Below are 24593 nucleotides of genomic sequence, written 5' to 3' on the forward strand. Positions count from 1 at the left end.
TTAACAATATTGTACTATATATTGAAAAGTTGCTAAGAGAGTAGATATTGAATGTTCTCACCACACACACACACAAATATGTTAATTATGTGAAGTGGGAGAGGTGTTAACTAATCCGACTGTGGTGATCGTTTCACTATATATATAAGTGTATAAAATCATCACATTGTATACCTGAAACTTATACAGTGTTAGATGTCAATTATCTCTCAATAAAACTAGGGGAAAAAAGTAGCTGGTATACTAAGAAAAAAGTATATATAGAAAATTAAATAGGAATAGTTTTTCCTTCAATAATGTTAGGACCAATAAATGACTTTAATTAACCTACAACACAGATCTGAAAAGACAAACTCTCAACACTTCTTTTACGGGAAATTAAAAGATTCCTTAAAGATACTTTTTGCAATAAACAAAATCAGCACTAATGCAATTCAAGCATGTTTTGAACTGAATCTTTTCTGAATAGAATTGCAGTCTTATTATTATTGCTTTTATATCTAAGTATCAAACTTACTGAAATGCGTGGGTAAAGTGAACCAACATTAACCTGGGAATTTTTTTTAACAAATGTAAGTGCTCTGGTAGAAGTTAGTGTAATGTAACAATAAAATACATTTCAGTTTTAAACTACAAAACCAATATATGCTGATGTTGGATGGTCATTTCCTCATCTAATTATATGTCCACAAAATAAAGTTACAGTACAGCTCCAGTTTAAAAAATAAAACCTGATTTTTGAAGTAGAAATTTAGTGTCTGAGATTTTTAAACCTAACACATCAAATATGGAACATTAGAATATAACAGCATTCAAAAAAGTACTTAGCTTAAATTAATAAACAAAAAGGACCATGTACACACACACAAAAAAAATCACTCAGGCAGAAAATTACAGTTTTCAACAAACTTCATTAAGCAATGATCTATTAAAAATGGCCCAACTATATATTTTCAAATTAAAATTATAGAAATAAAACATTTTCTTGCAATTTCAGATATAAATAATAAAAATTGCCATTTTTTTCAATATGCTGCCAAAGTTACACATATCTCAAATTTTAAGAAACACTTGAGGATTTTTTTTCTGTTTATCTATTTTTATGAAGCTATCAAACAAGCTATAACTCAATTTCAAAGTTGATCATTTCTTTCCAAAGTGCTGAAAATAAGTAGTACTAAACATTCCTTCAAATTTCATGTCTTAACTACCACAGGGACTATGATTTTCTTCACAATTAAGATGTTGGTTGTTAAGGTATTATAGTTAGGTACTCATTTCCTTTGTGTCTCTCTCAATTTCAGAAATGACTATGCAACTTGTAACACCTGTTAAACTACACTGTGAGTCACTTTAAATGATTAAAACCATGTTTATGAGCTCCTTTAAAAACTGTATTTTAAAAGAAGTGTGCTATCCATCCATGATGTAAAAGTCTCCAGGAATTTTATTGCTTGGGGGAAAAAAAAAATCAAAGGAGTATCAAAAGTGGGAAGACATTTCCAGAAATATACATTTCTCAAAAATCACATTCATACTTAAGATCAACCAATCCAAATCATTATTTATATAGCCTCCTGGCTCAGTTCCATGGACTTTTATAGACCTCGACTGCTGCTGAACAGACTGACATATATTTTGTTTACTGACAGCGACTAAAAGCTCTATGGAGGATCATAAATAAAGAAGATCATGTTTAAAAATCACTAATATCATTTTAAAAGGTAGTGCAGGCTTGTGTTTTGGCCTCTGTTTAGCTGTGTTAGGCCTATGAGTGACAGCTTCCCTGCTTGAAGCACACAGAAAGCACAGCCTTCCTCATTCACTGACAGGACTGTGGCCTTTTCACACGTTCCTTCCACAGCAGTGTTTGTCCCCAAACACTGGAACTCCACACAATGGCATTCCTACTTCAACACCCCCACCAACAGCACCACTACATAACAAGAATGCTAATGAGATGGAACGGGCCCTGTCGCTGAAAGTGTTAACTGCATTTCATAGGAAAGCATTTAGGCTACTTCAAAGATTACCAATTAAATAGATTCTGCTTAGCTCTGAGCAATTTCTAAAGTGTTTCCACTTTTAAGGAAATAAATGTGATAAATGTAAGACTAAGTGACTTTATGCTGCCCTAACTATAATATCTCAGTTTATGTACTCAAATCAGTATATTTTTAAGACCATACTAATGTAGTGAGCTTAATTCAGTTGCATGCTTGTAATACCCAAGTTAAAGTTAAAAACTGAAAAGTGAATAAGTTCGTAAACATAAAACCAGTAGCTCTGACTTTTCTTTTAAAGCTATCTGTATTATCACAACTTATTTAAAATAAATCTCCTTGGGGAATTCCAAAACATCTATTTAACATCTACAATCTTTTGACGGAATCCTGGCACAACAATGTCGTTGTTTTTATATATGATCTCAGAAGAGGAATAAATGGAAATGATATCAAGAGGTCATATAATTCTATAATTTATAAGCTTAGGTTTGTTAAGGAAATAGGAATTAAGCATCCATCTCCATTTTACCAAACACAATCTTATATAAAACTAAATAAAAAGGTCTATCCCTAATGTCAAATGAAGTAAATGCAGTTCAGATAAAGTTCACTAATGCTAAGAGGGATATTTGCTAAGAAATCTTAAAAATAAAGCTATTGCCAGGCTTAAAACATAATCACTGATGACATGATAATGATACCACTATAGTGACTTTCATGAGCATTACAGATAATTCTAAATTAAGTCATAAATTGTATATACACAATAAAACTTAACCAAGTATCATATCAAAACTTGAGTGAAAGCATTAAAATTTGAGTGAAAAACTTTAAGTTTTTACAACTGAGCAAAGTAAAAAGGTTTAGTTGGAAATGGCAAAGAGCCTAGATTTTTAAAATATTCCTAAATTTGGCATAATGTTGAAAGTCATAATGTTGATGATATAAACAATTTCAAGTGATCAGACATTTAGAGGTGTTAAAAATGTTAATTTTTTCACATTTACATTTAATATTTATTTTAATAAAATGTATTTTTCACCAATCTTGAATCACAAAGAAATTTTCAAAATCAAACAGTAATTCTTAAAGCATTATTTTCTCACAATACTAAGACCTCTTCAATCCAGTACAACTGTTCATATCTATTTAAATTTTAAATGTTTAGAACAATGGAAGAAAAAATAAATATGCCACAACTACTTTCTGAGCTTTTTCTAATCTCTAACATCCTCACTTTTAGTAAAACTTAGAAAATGTTCAAGTTTCTTTCGATTTGATTTAAATAGTGCTTTTATGGCACTGGAGAATTGTCTCATGCTTTCTTAACATTAAATAATTTTAAACTGTCAGTAGGATCAAGCTGTTTAATAACAAATACATGATTGTAATTAAATTGGTGGTTATTGTATATTATTGTATCTTAAAAATGAAATAATATTTCTGTTAAAAATAATTTAGTTTTAAAAAATATATTTTATATCAGTTTTTATATATGATATTAGCTTAATAAAGAATGTTAAAAATAAGTTTGTATTTTTATTTTTTATATTCTTATTGTAAACCGCTTTATCTATGATAATTATTAATACCCTTTCTGGATACACTGACATTAATTAACTAGGAAACCAATCATGTTTTGAGAATGCAAGTTTCTCACGGGAAGATGTCTCTTGCTAGTTCTGGATACCTTAGTTCAAGAATTTCTTCCAGTCAATACAAGCTGTTCTTCCCCTAACCAGACAGCAGGAGGTGCTGTGTGAACACTAAGACCGACTACCATTCCCACCTCCCCTCCCCCTGCATACAGAGAATAATAGCATGATGCCTTCAAAATATTCATTTTTTAGCAGCCTGTGGTCTGAGATAATGTGCCCAGTTCTAAACTGGAAACTCCCAGTTAGAAGTGTAAACCCTATCCCTTATTTAATGTGGTAAAATGCATGCCTAATTTTTTAAGACCAAGTGCAAAGAAGATTCAAAAATTATGTCAAATTGAGCTTTATTCTACAAACAGCACAAATCATTCAGCTCTACAATAGAATTCTACTTTAAGATAAATCAAAGTCTTTCTAAGTAGTTTCAAAAATTTCAAAGTTTTCATACACATACCCCTTCTCCCATCACACATACACACACACACACACACATCCACACACACTCTCTCTCTCAATCTATATCTTTCTCTTTCTGTTTCACAATTATGAAATAGATATTTAGAAATTAAACGAAAATCTCTAGTTTAAACTACTTCAAATACATTATTTCTATACTTTCAGGTCTGGAAATATACAAGTGAAATAAGTACAAATGAAGTAAGTTACTCAACATGAAGTTAATTTCCAATTTCATCTCCCAGAATATGACTGGTTATGTTTTAGCCCATCTTCTACAACATTAAGTATGATTTCATACTGGAAAAAACAGAAGGGGGGTCATTTAAAACTTCAAATGCTATAGGAGCTATTCACTTTCTTATTTAAAGTAACTGTCTATAGAATTTCCACATAAGGAGTTGCTTTCCTTTTGCGCAGTATGCAGCAAGGAAAGATGACACATATGACATCCCACACCAAAAGATAGATACAATTAGCCCCGTTATTGTTGTCTTTGAGATTACAGAAGAAGCATTTTGGCTCCCTAATGGGCACTACGCTCATGAAATACATGTCACAGTTCTTTTATGACATGATGCCAATCATTGCCTCTATACAACCAAGTACATTTTAAATCATACAATAAAGCAGTTTTTCAAGAGGGATGACTCACCTGTTTAGAATATTTTTTTGCAGATTTTAATCGTTGGTACAAGGCCAAAAGAACTCCTTGGATGTACATCTTAGCTCCTGAGGGGCTGAAACCTTCTCCCTTAGAGACCCAAACTGGTCCCCGTAAAGGTGTGATGGAATTTTGCAGGCATTTTTCAAGCAGAGGAACTATACGAGAAAATAAGGGAAAATAAATTCTTTTGACCCAAACGAAATACACTGCCTGGAACACAGCCCCAATGCCAGAGCTAACTCTTAACATCTATTATTTATACCTGACCTGGGTTAAGTCTTAGAGAGGCAATTCCTGCATTACTAGTGGCCACCATGAAGGATGTATTTATATTGAGACAGCCCCCCATGCAAGACTCATAAGCTTTGTGAGCACACCTGAATAGTTCTGAAGTGTGCCTAACTAGCTGCACAGTGTCATGGTGTGCACTGATTGCCTTATCTTCTCATTTATCACAGATGAGTTGGAACCAACCTTGCTGAAATCTACTTGCATTGTCCTGATAAAATTGTACGATCCATGTTGTTTCGGTATATAGCTTCCCAGAGAGGAGTCTATATAACTAAAACATCACATCTGGGAATTATTCATAAAATATAATCCACACCTTGATAAACCATCCTATTCAAGTCTTTTCACTGCCATCGCTTAAATAACCCATAAAACAAAGTGGTGAGGCTGTTTAAAAATAAGGGGGAGAATCTTAAGCAAGCATTTTATCATACATACCTTTTGTTTTTAAGCTTCTGGGACATAAGCTGGTCAAAGATTTAGGGATGCTATTCCAGTACACGGTTTGTAAACAGATAGAAGATATTTACTTGTGGGCCTGTATTGCAACATCCATATGGACTTGACAGACATGTTTATACATTTTTTCACCCAATTAGCTTATAAAATCTTTCTAGTGTAAAATAGGCAAATAACATGGCAGCTAGCTAACATTTTTCAAGATTTAATTTCCCACTGAAATGCCAGAAATAAAGAAACTTTAAAAATCTTAGGCACACTTGAGAATCCAGAAAGATGAAAGGATATCATTTTTTTAACTTTGTCTTTAAGTGTATACATGTGACATTACATAAACATACAAAATAACTATATGGCTTGGCAACCTTCTTCTAATACATACTTCTACTGGAAAAGAAATTGGATAGATCACCAGCAAAGAAAATAGGTCCGTGCCATTGGTTATGTTATATGTTGCATATTTTATGCAGAGAGGCCTAGCATAGCAATCTGGAAATTGAATTACAATTAGGTTCAGCTGAGCTGCAGAGTGGCTGAGTTATGCAAATGGCCTTTGCTACTGGTATTCTGCTGATTTTTGCTCTTAGTAAAAAAGTTATGCTTTTTATGGCACTAAGTTATGCAGCTCTCTACCAAAGTGCAATTTAAATTATTTCTAACATATTCATCACTAAAGGAAATGTTGTAAATAGAGTTTAAGATTTTCTAAGATTACGATAAATAAAGTTAAAAAGAAATCATGATCCAATGATTATTTAGAATCTTTAGATGTGTGCATGAAATTCACTCACCAGCCTGAGAAACTAATTCCTGAAATTCACATATCAAAACTATTATCCTCCTGAAGCAATTGCTCTTCTCCATAAGTTTGATCACAACAGTTATCTCAAACTTTAAAAGAAATATATTAGGTCATATGTATTACTAAAGAAATAAAAAGAGAAGTAAACTTATTTTTAGAATTGCAACTCTTCAATTTGGCTTATAATTTTTCCTAAAGAAACCCAGTTTAAGAATCATCAAAGCTTTCAGTTAGCTACAAATTCATATATTACTATGTGTTGAATTTTAATTTGTAAACTTTTAATTGACGCACCCATTCAACCTAGTACAGTTTTTGTACATGGAAAGACATTACATAAATAGCTGTTAAATTGAAAAACAATTTTAAGTAATCCAAAAAGCAAATAAGAAACTTGAACGATTTACATCCAAGATTTAATCTTCGATGTAAATCTAAGAACACTTTATCAAATTCTCTAGTCTTTATAGCTTTATTCATCCATGCTTTTCACAAAGTAACTTTCAAATTCTTTATGTCAGCCCAAAGGATTCCAAAGAAGAATTTAATATATTTTCTAACACAAAACTCTATACATTTTTTTTCAGGGTTTGTACCTTCCATAAGAATTTAAGAAAAAAAATACAGCTTATGAAAAAATACAAATTATATCAAAATGTAAGCAGTGTCAGAGTTGATATAGGATGGAAAAGAGCTCCCATGCTCCACATGATTTATGTAATTAGGAATACTATGGAAACCAGAAATAGCAAAGCAAAGAAAGCAGTATTCACAAGCAGGTTTTATAAGGGACTTCAGAATCTGCTCTGAACTTGTTGAATAATCTGTTCAGTATTCCAGAATCTCCCTGCTGGAAGCAGGGTCCTCATTATAACCACAAGAGCGCTAATAAAGGTTAGCCTCTGAACTGAGGATTAGAAGGCTCTTTCTTTTTGGAAGCTGCAAACTAGTAACTTTGATGATCTTCTTGAAAAGGAAGACAAAGCACACTCCAAGAACAAACAATGTTTCCACTAACTAGGAAGGTACAGAAAACATAAGAAAATGATATGTCTAAGCACTTAGAAAGGAAGTATAAATAAGCCTAATATATTGGAAAAATAAAACTTATTAATCAGTTCGAATAAAAGAACTCTCCCTAAAAAGAAGACTTGGCCTAAGATGATAGTTTTGAAATATAATAGAATAATTAATTTTTTAAGAAAGAGAAAGTTGACTTTTCAACCCCAACCATAGATTTTAATGAGAATTATTTATTATGTATTTTAGTGGATATTCATAATAGTCTATACCAAAAACTCATATCTGTTCTTAACCAATGGTTTTAACTCTTTTATGTTCAGTTCTTCCTTCTCTGTTTCTGAAGCAAAACTTCATTCTATTAAAGAGGACTATTGCATATAGATGTGCAGGAAATAAGGGCACTGATTTAGAAAGGACAATAGACACTTTTCAACATTGGAAAGAGCATAATCCTACATGTTGCTATGAGCTAGCAAAGCCCATTATAGATACTCAATGAAAAAATATGTCTTTCCCAGGAATGAACTCTGGGATATTATTTTGTATGTAAACCATGAGTTTCTCTTTCAAATTCTACTCAGAAATATGACCTCATTCAAGAAGGTAGCTGGCTCATATTATCCTGTATTTCTTTAATATATATTTGTGTGCATAGCAAGAAATGAATAACATGGCATTTCTTCTTACATTTGAGGCCTTTATTACAAATGTTCAACCTCTTTGTTCCTTTACAGAATCTTGCTTTCCTGTAATTTCAATAATTCTGTTAAACAAGTCCTCAACATTTTTATTAGATACATGATTTGGAAATTAATCATTCCTTAAATCTATCAATAAGTATAATCAGTCAAATGTGATCATTCAGTTGGGATCATTTCCATCACTGTAAAGGTGAAGTTATACGGATGATTTTTATCCATTGTATTTATTCTCAAGTCAGGACTATAGGAAAATTGAAATTAATCCAATTTCAATAGGTGTGGAGTTGAAGATGTTGGGTAAATAGATCATGTGGTCAAAAGGAGTAACTTCACTGCTCACAGCAAGTACTAAGTATTATGAGTAAATGGGTCATATGATTAAAAGTAGTAGCTATATTAATTTCATAACTATCAACATGCTGTTCTATTTCCCTTGCATTTCTTCCCCCCATTTTTCCCAACTGTTAATATATCCTTGTTTTCCAAGGCTCATAGGAATTATCATTTCCTCTGGCAAAATTTCCCAAGTTGTTAAATTGTTCTATCCGCTACCTTTCCCAGATCATTGTTTATATTTTATTTTTCCCTTATTGATTTGCTTTGGTCCTCATATTCTCCACTCACTACCTTCATCCTCCAGTAAATCACAAAAACTTTGGAGTTTGAAGGCATGGTGTTTTTCAATTTGATAAAAGCAGCACCCAGTAACTATCTACCGGATAAATGAATAGCACGTTTGGATATACTGTGGGCAGTCTTTTAGGTAACTTTTAAGACCATGAGTACAACTGTACATAATCATTGAGAATCTGTAACTTTCTGTGACCAAATTAAAATTTAATGAAAATTTGATAAATACAAATATACCAGAATTTTAAAGCATAATTAATGTATGTACAATAGTTTTATTTTAAACTCTCTTATAAAATGATCTTGAACACTAAAGAAGAAAATAAACATAGAATAAAAACAATACAATTTTGGCAATGAAGCATTAACTAGCCAGGAGGCACAATGGTAAAGAATCCACCTGCTTATGTAAGAGATGCAAGAGACACGGGTTCAATCCTTGGGTCGGGAAGATCCCCTGAAGTAGGAAATGGCAACCCACTTCAGTATTCTTGCTTGGAAAATTCCATGGACAGAGGAGACCGGCAGGCTATAGTCCATGAGGTCACAGATTCGGACATGACTGAGTACACATCACACACACACACACACACACACACACACACACACACACAGAGCCAGGAGAAGACCAGAGCTGGATATTTTAAAAGTCCTGGAAAATCCTTAATCATGCTACTATGGGAAAAGGCACACAATAAAACTTAAATAACAGAGCAATAAAATATTAGATTAAGGTCAAAATAGCTATTTTAAATAATAAGGGTAATTCCTTCTAAGAACTCCAAACACAATGAGTTCATAAGCTATTCATGAGAAATGAAACTGTTCAACCTTCAAGAGGACCTATATATCACAGATAAGAAGCTTGAGCTTATTTGGATTCATGATGGACAGAGTACAAGAATTTTTGACAAGGAGCCAAAAATTCCTCTAAAGATAAACCTAATAGAACTCACTATGAAGATATAGACTGGAATGTCCTGTCAATTTTTATACCTAGGGAATATATGTCTCTCTCCAAAAGCAACACCTGACATTTAAAGAGACACTTTGCGTATTCCATTTGAATCTACTGTAGAAAGCTAAAAAGAAGATTTTTTTCAATCAATATATTTTCAAAAAGCATTGGAAATAAGTGCTTTAGTAGCGTGCTTCCAATTAAAAATTAAAATTCATGCCAATTAAATACCCAGAATCGTAAGTTTCACATTGCAGTCAGAATACATGAGACTGTGAAAAAAAAAATACAGTGCCCAAAGCATACTTAACCACAGAAAAACTATTATATGCTACTTGGCAGGAAATTTCAGATCTCAGTTCTCAAAAATACTCACTATTGTTAGCAGGACATCATTTGGAAATTTCCCATTAATTCAATTGAAAATGTTTGTTAATAAAGTTGATCTAAAAAGTCTTTTTTGTATGATACAAGGTGAGTTCTTAAAAGATACTCAGAACTGACAGCTTCCCGTCCAGGAAGCAGGCCTGGAGGGAGTCTGAGCTAGTGCCAAGGTATGTATGGGTTTTACTGCTCCTTATCCAGCTTTATGTAACAGCTAGAAAACTCCTGGTCCAAGAACAACCAGAAGACGCCACTCAAAAGCATGGTCTGCTGGGAAGATTGACTGATGGAGGGCACACTTTGAATGATTTATATCAGTATATTTTTATTCAAACAAAACCAAACCAACAGCTGCTGTGTACTTTTGTTTACATGCTATATGTCAAATTTTATTGTCCCCAAGGTACTCATGAGAAAAGATTTAGCAGTTGTTTTCTTAAATACCAATGCCTACCCAAATTTGGATTTTTCCTCCACTGAACAAAATGACAAGCACACGATTGCTATACTTAGAGCAATCTTTCACAGCTGCTTTAGTTTTTCAGTGATCCTATTAAACTGACGGCATATTGCCTGTGGGGTCTACAGTGTTACAATACTGCTTGCTGTAAGAGACATTGATTTGTATGATAGGATCAAACAGAACAGGGATGTATGGGGGGGCAGAGAATTTCATAGGTTGTATTGGTTTTACCTGCGTAAAATTTAATTCAGACATTGTGACCTTTATGGAACACCTGGTTATTTAATTGCTGATATGTGGGTGAATGGTGACATTGGGGCTTGGAAGTATGAAGTCTTAGGAAGTCTCCTCTGTTTTGAAAATGCAGCCTGAGTCATGTCTTTTCTTAAACTGAACGAAGTAGCTGTGCATTAAATATGCTGGCACATCTTCTGCTTGAGCAAGTGGACCGAAATGGTGTGAATTGTTAATGCCTTGCTGCTTTGGTTCACGGCTTGTGATTGATCATTTGTAACTATATCTACTCCTTGTTCCATGAAATCAAGTATGGAGTAATGGGTTCATCAGATTTTGGGGTTAAATTGAGAGTGAAGAGGTACTGTGTGTGGAAATAAGAGTTGCCATGTTCAGGGCTGGCCTTGTAACAGCATGGAATCTAAAGGCGATATTCAAAACCACTTCACTCATCATACGCTTACTGATTCTGAATAGGGCCCATTTGCAGGGGACATTTGGTAGTTTTCCAATACGCTTTATGCCTCTTTCTACTTCCACCACCATGCACATCTTTTTTTCATACATCCCCAGTAGCACATTGGTAGAACAGGTCAGCATACACAATTCATTCATTTAAATAACTTGATTTATACAAGTAGAAGTAAGCTGGGACTCTATTGTTTGAGTCTTGTTTTTCCCCTCAACAGAAATAATAGTGTATGTGTCTTTGAAAATACAAGTATTTTGTGGACTCAATTTCTTGAGCACCTAAAATATTTGGTATGTAGTAATAATCTAAAATAACTTAATTGAACTGATATGTGTACAATTAAGATTAAAGAAATGTTAAGAATTAATCATATCTAATATATCTAATCTATTTTCATGTGGTTATGGTCTATACCAATACATAATAATTGAATATATATGACCTGCTTTTGTAAACTTTAAAGCTCTGCACAAAAATTTAAAGCACTGTCTTAGGATTAGTTTGTGGAAGTACAATGCATGGAACTTAATAAATAAAATCAACAAAAATGAGAAGTAAAGACCTTTAGAAATGTCATTATATAATTGCTTGCTGTAATAACTGATACTTTTTAGACATTATTACTTGTAATTTCTATTACTATTCAGAAAAGCTTAATCCAAATGGTGTTAACTGAGGCACCAATTAACTGTTGACCCAGTAAGAACAGATGTAATAAAAACATAATAAAACTTAGGAACAAAATCAAATATATGTAAGTAACATTCAAAAGTAAGCTAATTGTAAACTGACTCAAACTTCTACTATTACATTATAAAGTAACAACTAATATAATTTTTTTTAAATGTGGCTGGACCTTTTTTTCTTTTTTTTCCAGTCAATACCTGGCACATACATACCCTAGTTAAGAGAGACCTAGGAGTCAGAAAATGTGGATAAAATGGTTTTAGTCTACTTGGCTCAAATGCAAGGCCAATACATTATTTACATTTAAGTATTTTACTTAGGATGTAAAATATATGTGTGTCGTAAAAATTTACATTCTAAATGTGATAAACTGAAAAGTCTTCATAGTTACAGTAATTATAATGGAAGATTCCCTTTTGACATTTCTCTATGTTTGTTTCACAAAAGTAGAATCTTCTATAATAAGCACTTTACATATTTTGTCTATTATTTCACCTCTCTTCTCAAAATGCTAAGAAGGAAGAAAACCAATCACTGCTGAGTTTTTTACACGGAGACCTTAGTCACTCAGTCCTGTCCAACTCTTTGAGACCCCATGAACTGCAGACCGTCAGGCTCCTCTCTCCATGGGGATTCTCCAGGCAAGAATTCTGGAGTGGGTTGCCATGACCTCCTCCAGGGGATCTTCACAACCCAAGGATTGTACGCAGGTTTCCCGCATTGCAGGCAGATTCTTTACCGACTGAGCTATCACGTTTTACAGCATGTACTAACAATCAGACTACTTGTTTTCATTGACAATTATACTGTTACAACTTTTTTTATAAAGAACTTCTAGGATCTTGGACAAATCTTTAGAGTTAGATACAGATTTTGGTGTTAGAGCTCAAAGACCCAGAAATAAGATATAAAAACTAGAAGCTAAAAAGATAAACTCAAGGAGAAGGGAGAAAAATCAAGGACTTGGTTAAAAAAATCACATAAATACTGAACAAAGTTTAGCCCAACAACACCTAGGAGTGATGATCATATATTCACGACTATAAAAGACAGTCTATGTTTTAAAGACTTCAAAAGGGAGTTTTCTGACATACTAAAGAGTCTATGAGCAGATTAGACTGCTTTGTGAATGTTCATATCACACAATTGTGCATTCACATATTTAATAAAAGATGACAGTGATCCAATTATAATGGGAGTTCTCCAACTGCCACTAAAAAAAGTTTTTAAAATCAAGCTTTGACAAAATTCTTAATATTCTCTATAGATAAATAGCAGAAATATAAATCAGTAATTAGTTAGCACTTCTATGTTTTGCTTTGTTTTGTTTTGTTTTGGCCACGCCACTGGGTCCATGACAGTGAAAGCCCAGAATCCTAGCCATTAGGCCACCAAGCAACTGCCAGCAATTTTTGTTATTGTCAAGCAATGAGAGTAGCTAGTTCAAGTTCAATGTCTGGAAGTCATTAGAGGACACTGGGGGCCATATCGGAGAAGGCAATGGCACCCCACTCCAGTACTCTTGCCTGGAAAATCCATGGACAGAGGAGTCTGGTAGGCTGCAGTACATGGGGTCACTAAGAGTCGGGAACGACTGAGCGACTTCCCTTTCACTTTTCACTTTCATGCATTGGAGAAGGAAATGGCAACCCACTCCAGTGTTCTTGCCTGGAGAATCCCAGGGACGGGGAAGCCTGGTGGGCTGCCATCTCTGGGGTCGCACAGAGTCGGACACAACTGAAGCGACTTCACAGCAGCAGCAGCAGAGGGCCATATCTAAGGTACCTTGGAACCAAAGCAAAGTCAGAGAGCACAGTCCCAAGGAAGCCCTGAGGACTTCTTCTGAATGGCATCTTTCTAACACAACAGGGCTGCCTTTGTATATTTTAATCTAGAGAAACTCTAGGGCTGATTAATAACCATCAGCATTAGGCATGCTTCTCCAGAAAGAAACCTAAATTTTTATATTTCATAAAGTTTGAGAAGTAAGAGTAAATGGTAAAGGGACTCATGGCAAATATACTTAATTTTAAAGAAGATATTATAATTATAAAGTAGATCTTTATCCCCTGAAAATTTCTAGGACAGATTCTAAAATGGTTTGTGAACTCTTAGAAAAATAAACAGTGATCATTAGGACCCAACATGGGATAACTCGCATAAAAGTGAAGTGAAAGTGAAAGTCATGTGGTCATGTCCAACCTTTTGTGACCCCATGGACCATAGCTCACCAAGCAAGAATACTGGAATGGGTTGCCATTCCCTTCTTCAGGGGATCTCCGTGACCCAGGGATCGAACCTGGGTATCATGCATTGAAGGCAGATTCTTTACTGGCTGAGCCACTAGGGAAGCCTAACAAATACTTAATGAGCAGAGAGGGAGACTCATGGGGAGATTCCTTACATGGGGCTTGCCCTTTCTAATAGCAGCATAGAAACATTATTTCTTCCAGTGGAGAGTAGATCTCAATAGACTACAGCTACATCTATTGTCTTTAAGCAAAATATTACTAAGTCTGTGTGTTCCTTCCCAAATAAATGGGTGTATCTATAACAAGGCAGGAGAACCCAGGTCTGCAAACCTCCTGTTTCATTAAGTCCTTTATTTAAAATTCATGTGGGAGGAGACATGGGTACGCCTGTGGCTGATTCATGTTGCCGTTTGGTAGAAACCAATGCAATACTGTAAAGCAATTATCCTTCAATTAAAAACAAATAAAAAACCAAAATTCATGATTGCTTTCTTTTGATATTTCTCTTTAAAAATGATAGAGCAATACCTCACTTAGTATCCAAAACAAAAGAAAATTATAAGTGAATGCTTCCCTCGCTTGCAATTTCTTTCACGGAAAAAGTAGTATGAATATAAGGAAACAGAATGAATACACACATACAGCTGTCCCTGTATGGGGCTTGATTGTAGGCTGCAGGCTATATATCTTTCTGAATTACCTACTTTTAACCAAGAAAGCAATGCCATTTTACAGGACCCAGACCATCTGGACAGTTGTAGAATTACACATTTAGAGAGAAGGAAAAATACTAGCAACAAAGGTGTAGAACTAAGCATTTTTAGAGCATAAGAGAAGAGGGAAGCGTTTTGACTAGGCTCTCCCAATGTCCTGAAATTTCCATTTCATCAAAAGGAAGCAAAGTACAATGCTTCACCAAGAAGTGCATCATCCCCAGTTTTTATAATTATATATAATGTAATTCTATAATATATATAATTTTTAAAATAATTTTATAATACTTATAGTTACACTGTTTTATAATACCTCCTCTATATTATTTAGACCTGGGTTAAATGTGGGAATAGAGAAGACTACAAAATCTCTGTTCTAATGGATCTTACAGTCTAGGGGACAGATTAAATAATTAACAATAATTAATAGTAAACAAATTAAATAATTCCTCAAGCATCTTTATTAATTATAGTTGTGACAATTACTAGACACAGGGTGCTATTAATGGAACAGAGATACCTGTCCTAGATAAGGGGAGAAGTGGGACAGGAAAGGTATTCGAGGAAGAAATGTTTAAAATAAGACCTTAAGAAGAGTAGGTAATACCTTGCAGGGAAGATAGAGTCAGAGAATCCAGGCAGAGTAAACATATGGTAAAGTTCTGGGGCATGAAGGAGTATCAAGTGTTGGAGGAACAGAAACAAGAAAATAAAGTGACTTGAGTGCAGAGATGAAGGGCTCAGTACTACATGTGAAGCTGGAGAACCTAGGTAGGGACCAAATCATGAAGGCCCTTCAGGCCACAGTAAAAATTTAAGCACTGATCCAATATGACCAGTTATGACAGACTAAACTCACTTTTAAAATTAATGTTACTAGAGTGAGGCAATTAGAAAATTTATGTTTACATAGGGGTTAGATAAACCTGTAAGTTCATAACTAAATGAAGAGTCATACCCAGGAAGATTAATAGAAATCTGAAGCATAGACTCTGTTCAGTTCAGTTCAGTTCAGTTGCTCAGTCGCGTCCGACTCTTTGCGACCCCATGAAACGCAGCATGCCAGGCCTCCCTGTCCATCACCAACTCCCGGAGTTCACTCAGACTCATGTCCATCGACTCAGTGATGCAATCCAGCCATCTCATCCTCTGTCATCCCCTTCTCCTCTTGCCCCCAATCCCTCCCAGCATCGAGTCTTTTCCAATGAGTCAACTCTTCACATGAAGTGGCCAAAGCACTGGAGTTTCAGCCTTAGCATCATTCCTTCCAAAGAAATCCCAGGACTGATCTCCTTCAGAATGGACTGGTTGGATCTCCTTGCAGTCCAAGGGACTCTCAAGAGTCTTCTCCAACACCACAGTTCAAAAGCATCAATTCTTCGGCGCTCAGCCTTCACAATCCAACTCTCACATCCATACATGACCACAGGAAAAACCATAGTCTTGACTAGACGGACCTTTGTTGGCAAAGTAATGTCTCTGCTTTTGAATATGCTATCTAGGTTGGTCATAACTTTCCTTCCAAGGAGTAAGTGTCTTTTAATTTCATGGCTGCAGTCACCATCTGCAGTGATTTTGGAGCCCCCAAAAATAAAGTCTGACACTGTTTCCCCATCTCTTTCCCATGAAGTGATGGGACCAGATGCCATGATCTTCGTTTTCTGAATGTTGAGCTTTAAGCCAACTTTTTCACTCTCCTCTTTCACTTTCATCAAGAGGCTTTTGAGTTCCTCTTCACTTTCTGCTATAAGGGTGGTGTCATCTGCATATCTGAGGTTATTGATATTTCTCCTGGCAATCTTGATTCCAGCTTGTGTTTCCTCCAGTCCAGCGTTTCTCATGATGTACTCTGCATATAAGTTAAATAAGCAGGATGACAATATACAGAATTGACGTACTCCTTTTCCTATTTGGAACCAGTCTGTTGTTCCTGGAATGTGAAGTCAAGTGGGCCTTAGAAAGCATCAGTACGAACAAAGCTAGTGGAGGTGATGGAATTCCAGTTGAGCTATTTCAAATCCTGAAAGATGATGCTGTGAAAGTGCTGCACTCAATATGCCAGCAAATTTGAAAACTCAGCAGTGGCCACAGGACTGGAAAAGGTCAGTTTTCATTCCGATCCCAAAGAAAGGCAATGCCAAAGAATGCTCAAACTACTGCACAATTGCACTCATCTCACATGCTAGTAAAGTAATGCTCAAAATTCTCCAAGCCAGGCTTCAGCAATACGTGAACCGTGAACTTCCTGATGTTCAAGCTGGTTTTAGAAAAGGCAGAGGAACCAGAGATCAAATTGCCAACATCTACTAGATCATGGAAAAAGCAAGAGAGTTCCAGGAAAACATCTATTTCTGCTTTATTGACTATGCCAAAGCCTTTGACTGTGTGGATCACAATAAACTGTGGAAAATTCTGAAAGAGATGGGAATACCAGACCACCTGACGTGCCTCTTGAGAAATCTGTATGCATGTCAGGAAGCAACAGTTAGAACTGGACATAGACTCCTAGCATGTTAAAGATCTCTGTCCCTAATTATTGCCTACTGGTGGCTCAGATGATAAAGAATCTGCCTGCAGTGCGGGATCCCTGGGTTGGGAACATTTCCTGGAGGAGGTCATGGCAATCCTCTCCAAAAATCCTGCCTGGAGAATCCACATGGACAGAGAAACCTAGCAGGCTACAGTCCATGGGGTCGCAAAGAGTCGGACATAACTGAGTGGCTAAGCACAGCACATTTTAATCAATAATTTAGACAGTGAAAACAAAAATGAGAGAAATTGTTAATCCCAGGGTGACAGATTAAATATCTGAAAAATCTTATAAGGCTAACCTACTAAATAAAATTCTTATAAGTAGAAATTTAGTAGGTATCAATGTATAAAGTTGTGTTCACATATCTACAAAATCAGCAGTACAAGCACAGGGTGAGGAAGTAGCTTAGAAGCAAATTGTGAGCAAAAATCGAGGGATTTAGTTGCCTTTAAGTTCAATTTAGCTCAACGATATGATTTATGTAAAAGAAATAATTGTAGGTTAAATAATGACCTGAAGAAAAAGAGAAGGTAGGGCTACTCATCATTGACTGACCTGGAAAATCATGTACAATGTGGGGTCACAAGAAGAGGAATACCAAAAAAACTAAACAGAACAGAGAAGAGCAACCAGGATGGTGAGAGGTCAGAGAAATAGTTGGAGAGATTGGAGATACTTAACCTGGAAAAGATTTAAGCCACACATGTTCAAATATTTGAAAGGCAGTCACAGATTGGGAATTAATCTGCATCATTTAACTCCAGAAGACAAAATCAAGACCGATGGTAAAAGTGTAAGAATACATTTCAGTTAGCTATTCTATTTTTTAAATTAAATTATAGCTGTCAGAAATGGAAAAAAGCAGTGACATGATGGACATTTATTGGAGATGACTTAGAGGAAACCATGGCAAAGCGAGGCTTTGGTGATGACCAAAGAAGCTTCTGATGCTGATACTCAAAGTAAATCAATCAACAGCACTTTGGAAGAAGATATCAAAAAATACAGTAATTTTCATTTGTTTTTACATTGTACAATGCATCTGGTAATGCATTTGCATCTCCAAGCTTTTAAAGTTCTGTGAAAAATGGCAAAATACTATTCAGAGTAGTGGAAAATCATTAAGCGACAGCACTGAGAACTACCAGCAAAAAGTGGTTAACAGTGGAAAATCTGTTGCAAATACAATTCAAAAAGGAATTTTTTTAATTTTAATTCACTCAGCCATTTAAAAAGTATTTTTCATCACTTACTACAACAAAGATCATCTTTAGCATTATTATTTTAATATTAAATTTTCAAGGGTCTATTACATGCTCAGTCTTATTGTACATATTACAAGATTTTTAGAGGTTTTTTGTTTTGTTTACAATTAATGACAGATACACTATATTAAACATATATTATGACATATGGTACAGACATATGGTATCAAAAAAGTTATGATAAAGAGGTATTAGTAAACAAAATAGAGTGGGATTTAAGTAATACTTTAAAACTTTGCAAACTGACACCTTGATTGAAGCTTTGTAAGAGATCCAGTCAGAAGGCCCAGATAAACCGTGCCTGAATTCCTGACCCACAAAATCCATGACAAAATACATGTTTATTGCTTTAACTTGCTAAGTTTTGGGGTAATCTGCTATACAGCAATTGATAACTAATATCAATTGTAGTGGTCTTCCCTGGCTCAGATGGTAAAGAATCTGCCTGCCATGTGGTAAGACCTGAGTTCGATCCCTGAGTTGGAAAGATCCCCTGGAGAAGGGAATGGCAACCCACTCTAGTATTTTTTCCTGGAGAATTCCACGGACAGAGGAGCCTGGTAGGCTACAATCCATGAGGTCACAAAGAGTCAGACACAAGTGAGCAATTAACACATACCAATTTTGGTTAACGGAGAAGGTGATGGCACCCCACTCCAGTACTCTTGCCTGGAAAATCCCACAGACAGAGGAGCCTGGTAGGCTGCAGTCCATGGGGTCGCAAAGAGTTGGACACGACTGAGCAACTTCCCTTTCACTTTTCACTTTCATGCATTGGAGAAGGAAATGGTAACCCACTCCAGTGTTCTTGCCTGGAGAATCCCGGGAACGGGGGAGCCTGGTGGGCTGCTGTCTATGGGGTCACACAGAGTTGGACACGACTGAAGTGACTTAGCAACAGCAAATTTTGGTTAACAGATAGTGTTGTATAATCTATGATCAAGCAAAATATTTTTTGCCCTTCCCCAAATAAAAATTATACCTCCCATCTTATTCGTGTCAGGCCTAGTCCTATGACTTGCAGTGCCCTTCCCTGTGAAAGGATTATATATTCCCACACTGCTGAATTAAGGACACAGCATGTGAATTGCAGGTGGCTAGACAGTAAAGAATCCGTCTGCAATGTGGGAGACCTGGGTTTGATCCCTGGGTCTGGAAGACTGCCTGGAGAGGGAATGACCACCCACACCAGTATTCCTGCCTAGAGAATTCTATGGACAGAGGAGACTGATGGACTACAGAACACAGAACGTGACTAACTAACATTGTCACTTTTTTCAACATGTGAAGTGCCTTGATGTAAGCTAGTAGAGGTGCAATCAACCCACAATGACATGTAGAATAAGTGAAAAATACACCTTTCCTTAAACTACCAAGTGTTTTGGAGTCGTTTGTTACTACACAGTCATATAATACACCCTGACTGATACAAATTGCTAAACTTTGAATAAATGGAGAAGAATAGAAAGATCACTGAGTGGGCATAAAATAATACAAGCAAAAGTAAGGAAGCTGGGCATTATATGAGTCGTTGCATGTCTACGACATAGAAGGGACTGATCTAGCTGGATGGAAAGTGCCTACTGGGAGCTGTGAGATGTGGTGATTTAGTTGGATGGGTAAGGCAAGATCTTAAAATGTGTACTTAAAATTTGTCAGGTACAGAGTGTGCAGACTGTCTAGCCATGTCAAGTTTTGAGGGAAAAATGAAAAAGAGGGATATTTTAGGAAGATCAGTCTTTGGCAACACAGAGGACTGGAACTTCAGCTTCAGCATAAGTCCTCCCAATGAATATACAGGGTTGATTTCCTTTAGGATTGACTGGTTTGATCTCTTTGCAGTCCAAGTGACTTTCAAGTAGCTTCTCCAACACCACAGTTTGAAAGCATCAATTCTTAAGTGCTCAGCCTTCTTTATGGTTCAATTCTCACATCCATACATGACTACTGGAAAGACCTTTGTCAGCAAAGTGGTGTCTCTGCTTTTTAATATGCTCTCTAGATTTGTTGTAGCTTTCCTTCCAAGTAGCAAGTGTCTTAATTTCATGGCTGCAGTCACCATCGGCAGTGATTTTGGAGCCCAAAAATATAAAATCTGTCACTGCTTCCTCTTTTTCCCCTTCTATTTGCCATGAAGTGATGGGATCAGATGCCATGATCTTAGTTTTTTTTAATAGGCCTTGGCAAACACCATTCTGCTATCTCTATGAATTTAGCTATTCTAGATATTTCAAATGTAAATGGAATCATGTAATATGGTACTTGTCTTATTTTTTAAACTTAGCATAATGTTTTAAAGGTTCATCCATGTTATAGAATTATCAGCACTTCATTCTTTTCATGGTGAATAATATTCCATCATGTATTGTGGAATAATATATCACAATGTATTTCTGCATCCATCTTTTCAGATGTTTGGATTTTTTGGATGTAGATGCTTGGTTTCCACCTTTTAGCTGTTATCTATAGTGCTACTATGAATATGCATGTACAGGTTAATGTTTGATTGTCTGTTTTTAATTCTTTTGGGGTATATACTTAGGAGTAAAGTTGCAGTGTCATGGTAATTCTATGTTTACCTTTTGAAGGAACCACTAAATCATTTTCCCAAGTGGCTGAACCATTTCATGTTCCCACTGTCCAGAGTTTCCAATTTCTTCATCTTCACAAACTTAGTTTCCATTTTGTCTGTGTGTGATTTTATTTTATAGCCATTACTAGTTTATATAAAGTGTTACTTCATTGTAGGTTTGATTTGCATTTCCCTTATGACTAAGGATGTTGATGTGCTTCTTGGCTGTTTGTCTATATTCTTTGGGAAAATGTCTATTTAATTCCTTTCAGTTCAGTTCAATTGCTCATCTTTGCAACCCCATGAACTGCAGCAGGCCAGGCCTCCCTGTCCATCACTAACTCCCAGAGTCCACCCAAATCCATGTCTATTCAGTCGGTGATGCCATCCAACCATCTCATCCTCTGCCATCCCGTTCTCCTCCTGCCCTCAATCTTTCGCAGCATCAGGGTCTTTTCAAATGAGTCAGCTCTTCGCATCAGGTGGCCAAAGTATTGGAGTTTCAGCTTCAACATCAGTCCTACCAATGAACACCCAGGATGATCTCATTTAGGATGGACTGGCTGGATGTCCTTGCAGTCCAAGGGACTCTCAAGAGTCTTCTCTAATACTACAGTTCAAAAGCATCAGTTCTTCATCACTCAGCTTTCTTTATAGTCCAATACTCACATCCATACATGACTACTGGAAAAACCATAGCCTTGACTAGACGGACCTTTGTTGGCAAAGTAATGTCTCTGCTTTTGAGTATGCTATCTAGGTTGGTCATAACTTTCCTTCCAAGGAGTAAGCGTCTTTTAATTTCATGGCTGCAGTCATCATCTGCAGTGATTTTGGAGCCCAGAAAAATAAAGTCAGCCACTGTTTCCCCATATATTTGCCATGAAGTGATGTTGTTTGTCTTTTTGTTGTTGAGTCTGAGTTCTTTATATATTATGGATATTTAACTGGATCAGACACATGGGTCAAAAATATTTTCTCTCAGTCTTGATGGTTGTCTTTTCACTTTCTTAACAGTGTCTTCTGATACATGATTTCTTTTTAAATTTGAAGACATCCAATTTACCTATTTCTTTCTTTTGTTGCCCATACTTTTGGTGTCATGTCAAAGAATACATTGCTAAATCCAAGGTTAGGCAGATTTATTTCTTCATCTTCTTGGAAAAGTCTTATACTTTTAGCTATTATATTTAGATCATTGATCCATTTTCAGTTTTTTTTTTTGGTAAATGGTTCTATGTAGGGGTCCAACCTCAGTCTTTTATATGTGGATATACAGTCTTGCCACCACCATTTGTTGAAGAGATCATTGCATGGTCTTGACATCCTTTAGAAAGTCAACTGGCCATAAATGTATTGACTTATATCTGCATTCTTAATTCTATTCCATTGGTATATACATCTCTGCTTATGCCAGCACCACACTGTTTTAATTACTGTAGCTTTACTTATGGTGTATATTAAAATTGGGAAATATCAGTCTCCCAAATGCAAGAAGTTTATCAAACTCAAGATTAAGGGCACAATTCTCCATAAGAATGTGCTCACTCTGACCAGCTACCTACAAATTCTAAGGTTTTCATTACCACCTTAGGTTCAATATTTTGAACCTCTCATTTTATGAGAATGTCTCATAAAACTCAGGAAATTGCTGTACTTAGGAGACCAAGTTGGTTAGGAACCCTGAGAAATATATAAGAAGTAATTTTGGAGAGAAAAGAACCCAAAAGTATTGAGACTTATGGAGGGGCCTGGACTGGGTGGCTTCATGCTTTGATGATGCTGTAATCAGGAAGGACTATGTGGGGGTTCTGTTTGCTTGCTTGCTTTTCAACCTCGATGGTTTCTGGAAACTTATACTGGGTCATGTAGCTGAATTTTTGGTTTTATATTTGTGCTCTTACTGAAGGAACTATACATGGAGAATAAGGAGGTTGACCTAAAATTTTTAATAACCAAGAACTGCATAGAATTTTGAGCTTGATGGGTTATAGCATTTAAATGCAGCTGGGATAATTTCTACCAAACTTAGCCTTCAGAAAATGCTAGCCCAAGGCAGGGGTGGGGATAACTGCTTTAGTATAGTAAGGGGTGCTATCTATGCAGGCCCTGGCACCCCAAGCTGGTCATGCTTGCCTTACTGTACAGGCTGTAGCCACTGACACTGAACCATGCAGAGAACGTCACCTGATGCTGCGGGTAAATCTGAGATTGGGATTAGATCATGTTAGGCATCAGAAGGCAGAACAATACTTGCTGCTTTTCTGTGTCTTGCAACTAAATCTGCAGTCAGGACTTTAAAATACAGTGGCATCTGGGTTCAAGACATGCTAGAACCCAATGAAGGTCTATCATTAAATGGAAACCTGCGTTCAATTCCTGAATCTGGAAGATCCCTTGGAGAAGAAAATGGATACCCACTCCAGTATTCTTGCCTGAAGAATTCCATGGACAGAGGAGCCTGGCAGTCTACAGTCCATGGGGTTGCAAAGACTCCGATATGACTGAGCAACTAACACTATTACTACTACTACCAGGCCTAGATAGGAAACACTAGGCCCCATGCCTCAAATTCTATTCTCCATTATGTTATTTTGTCATTATTATTTTCAAATATTTATTTATTTGGCTGCACCAGGTCTTCGTTGCATCATTCAAACTCTTAGTTGAGACGTGTAGGATCTAATTCCCCAACCAGGGATTGAACTGGGGCCTCCTGCATTGGGACCACGGAGTCTTACCACCAGAGAAGTCCCTCCATGACATTATTTTAAAATGCATTCTGGGTCAAAAAGGCACTGTGGATGAGTTAACATTAGATTTTCATGTGGCTTATCCACAAGCTTTTAAAGTAAACTCCACGAATTCAGGTAGACTCTAAGTTTATCACATAAATTTCGACCATGATTCTAATTGTCAGAAACCCAAGCTGTGGCTTCATATATAGAAAAGTGGTAGATTTGTTATAAAAAGAATGCTGTTTCTTCTCTGATTAAAGTAGTGAAACAACTAGAAGAAAGTATTAAAAACCTATGAATCAAATTTGTTAAAGGAATCAAAAAGAAAATAAAGTGGTTTTAAAATATGCTTCAATCTTACAATCAGAAAATAACAGTGTATGCATGAAAATAAATAAGACAGCTTATTTAGCTCAAGGAGGAAAAAAATTTCCTTAGATTAAGTTAAACATCTGATCTGAGAACACACATTTTACAGATACGAAGACAAAAACTGAATCATGAAGGTGTGAGGGTACAGGAGGTACTTTCAAGTCTAACTACTTTTAAAGAAGTTATTATTAAAGGAGTATATATTTTAATTATTACAAAATCAGAAGTAGGAAATGGAGCCCCAGTGAAACCCAACA

The 24593-nt window shown here is 35.8% G+C and overlaps 1 protein-coding gene across 6 annotated transcripts in view; it reads right to left on the minus strand.

Annotated features, from left to right (window-relative positions):
• The window catches only part of DCDC1 (doublecortin domain containing 1), a 469884-nt gene that overhangs the window by 355068 nt on the left and 90223 nt on the right, over nt 1–24593 (minus strand). For 5 of the 6 annotated variants that reach the window (XM_061381012.1, XM_061381013.1, XM_061381011.1 and 2 more), the window contains one exon: nt 4776–4942. In XM_061381012.1, the coding sequence (XP_061236996.1) occupies nt 4776–4942 (167 nt within the window). Of the gene's footprint in view, nt 1–4009; nt 4421–4775; nt 4943–24593 lie in introns of those variants that run through there. The other variant, XM_061381015.1, reaches the window with a different exon arrangement.

The sequence above is a fragment of the Bos javanicus genome, chromosome 15 (genome assembly GCF_032452875.1).
Source record: "Bos javanicus breed banteng chromosome 15, ARS-OSU_banteng_1.0, whole genome shotgun sequence".
NCBI lineage: Eukaryota > Metazoa > Chordata > Mammalia > Artiodactyla > Bovidae > Bos > Bos javanicus.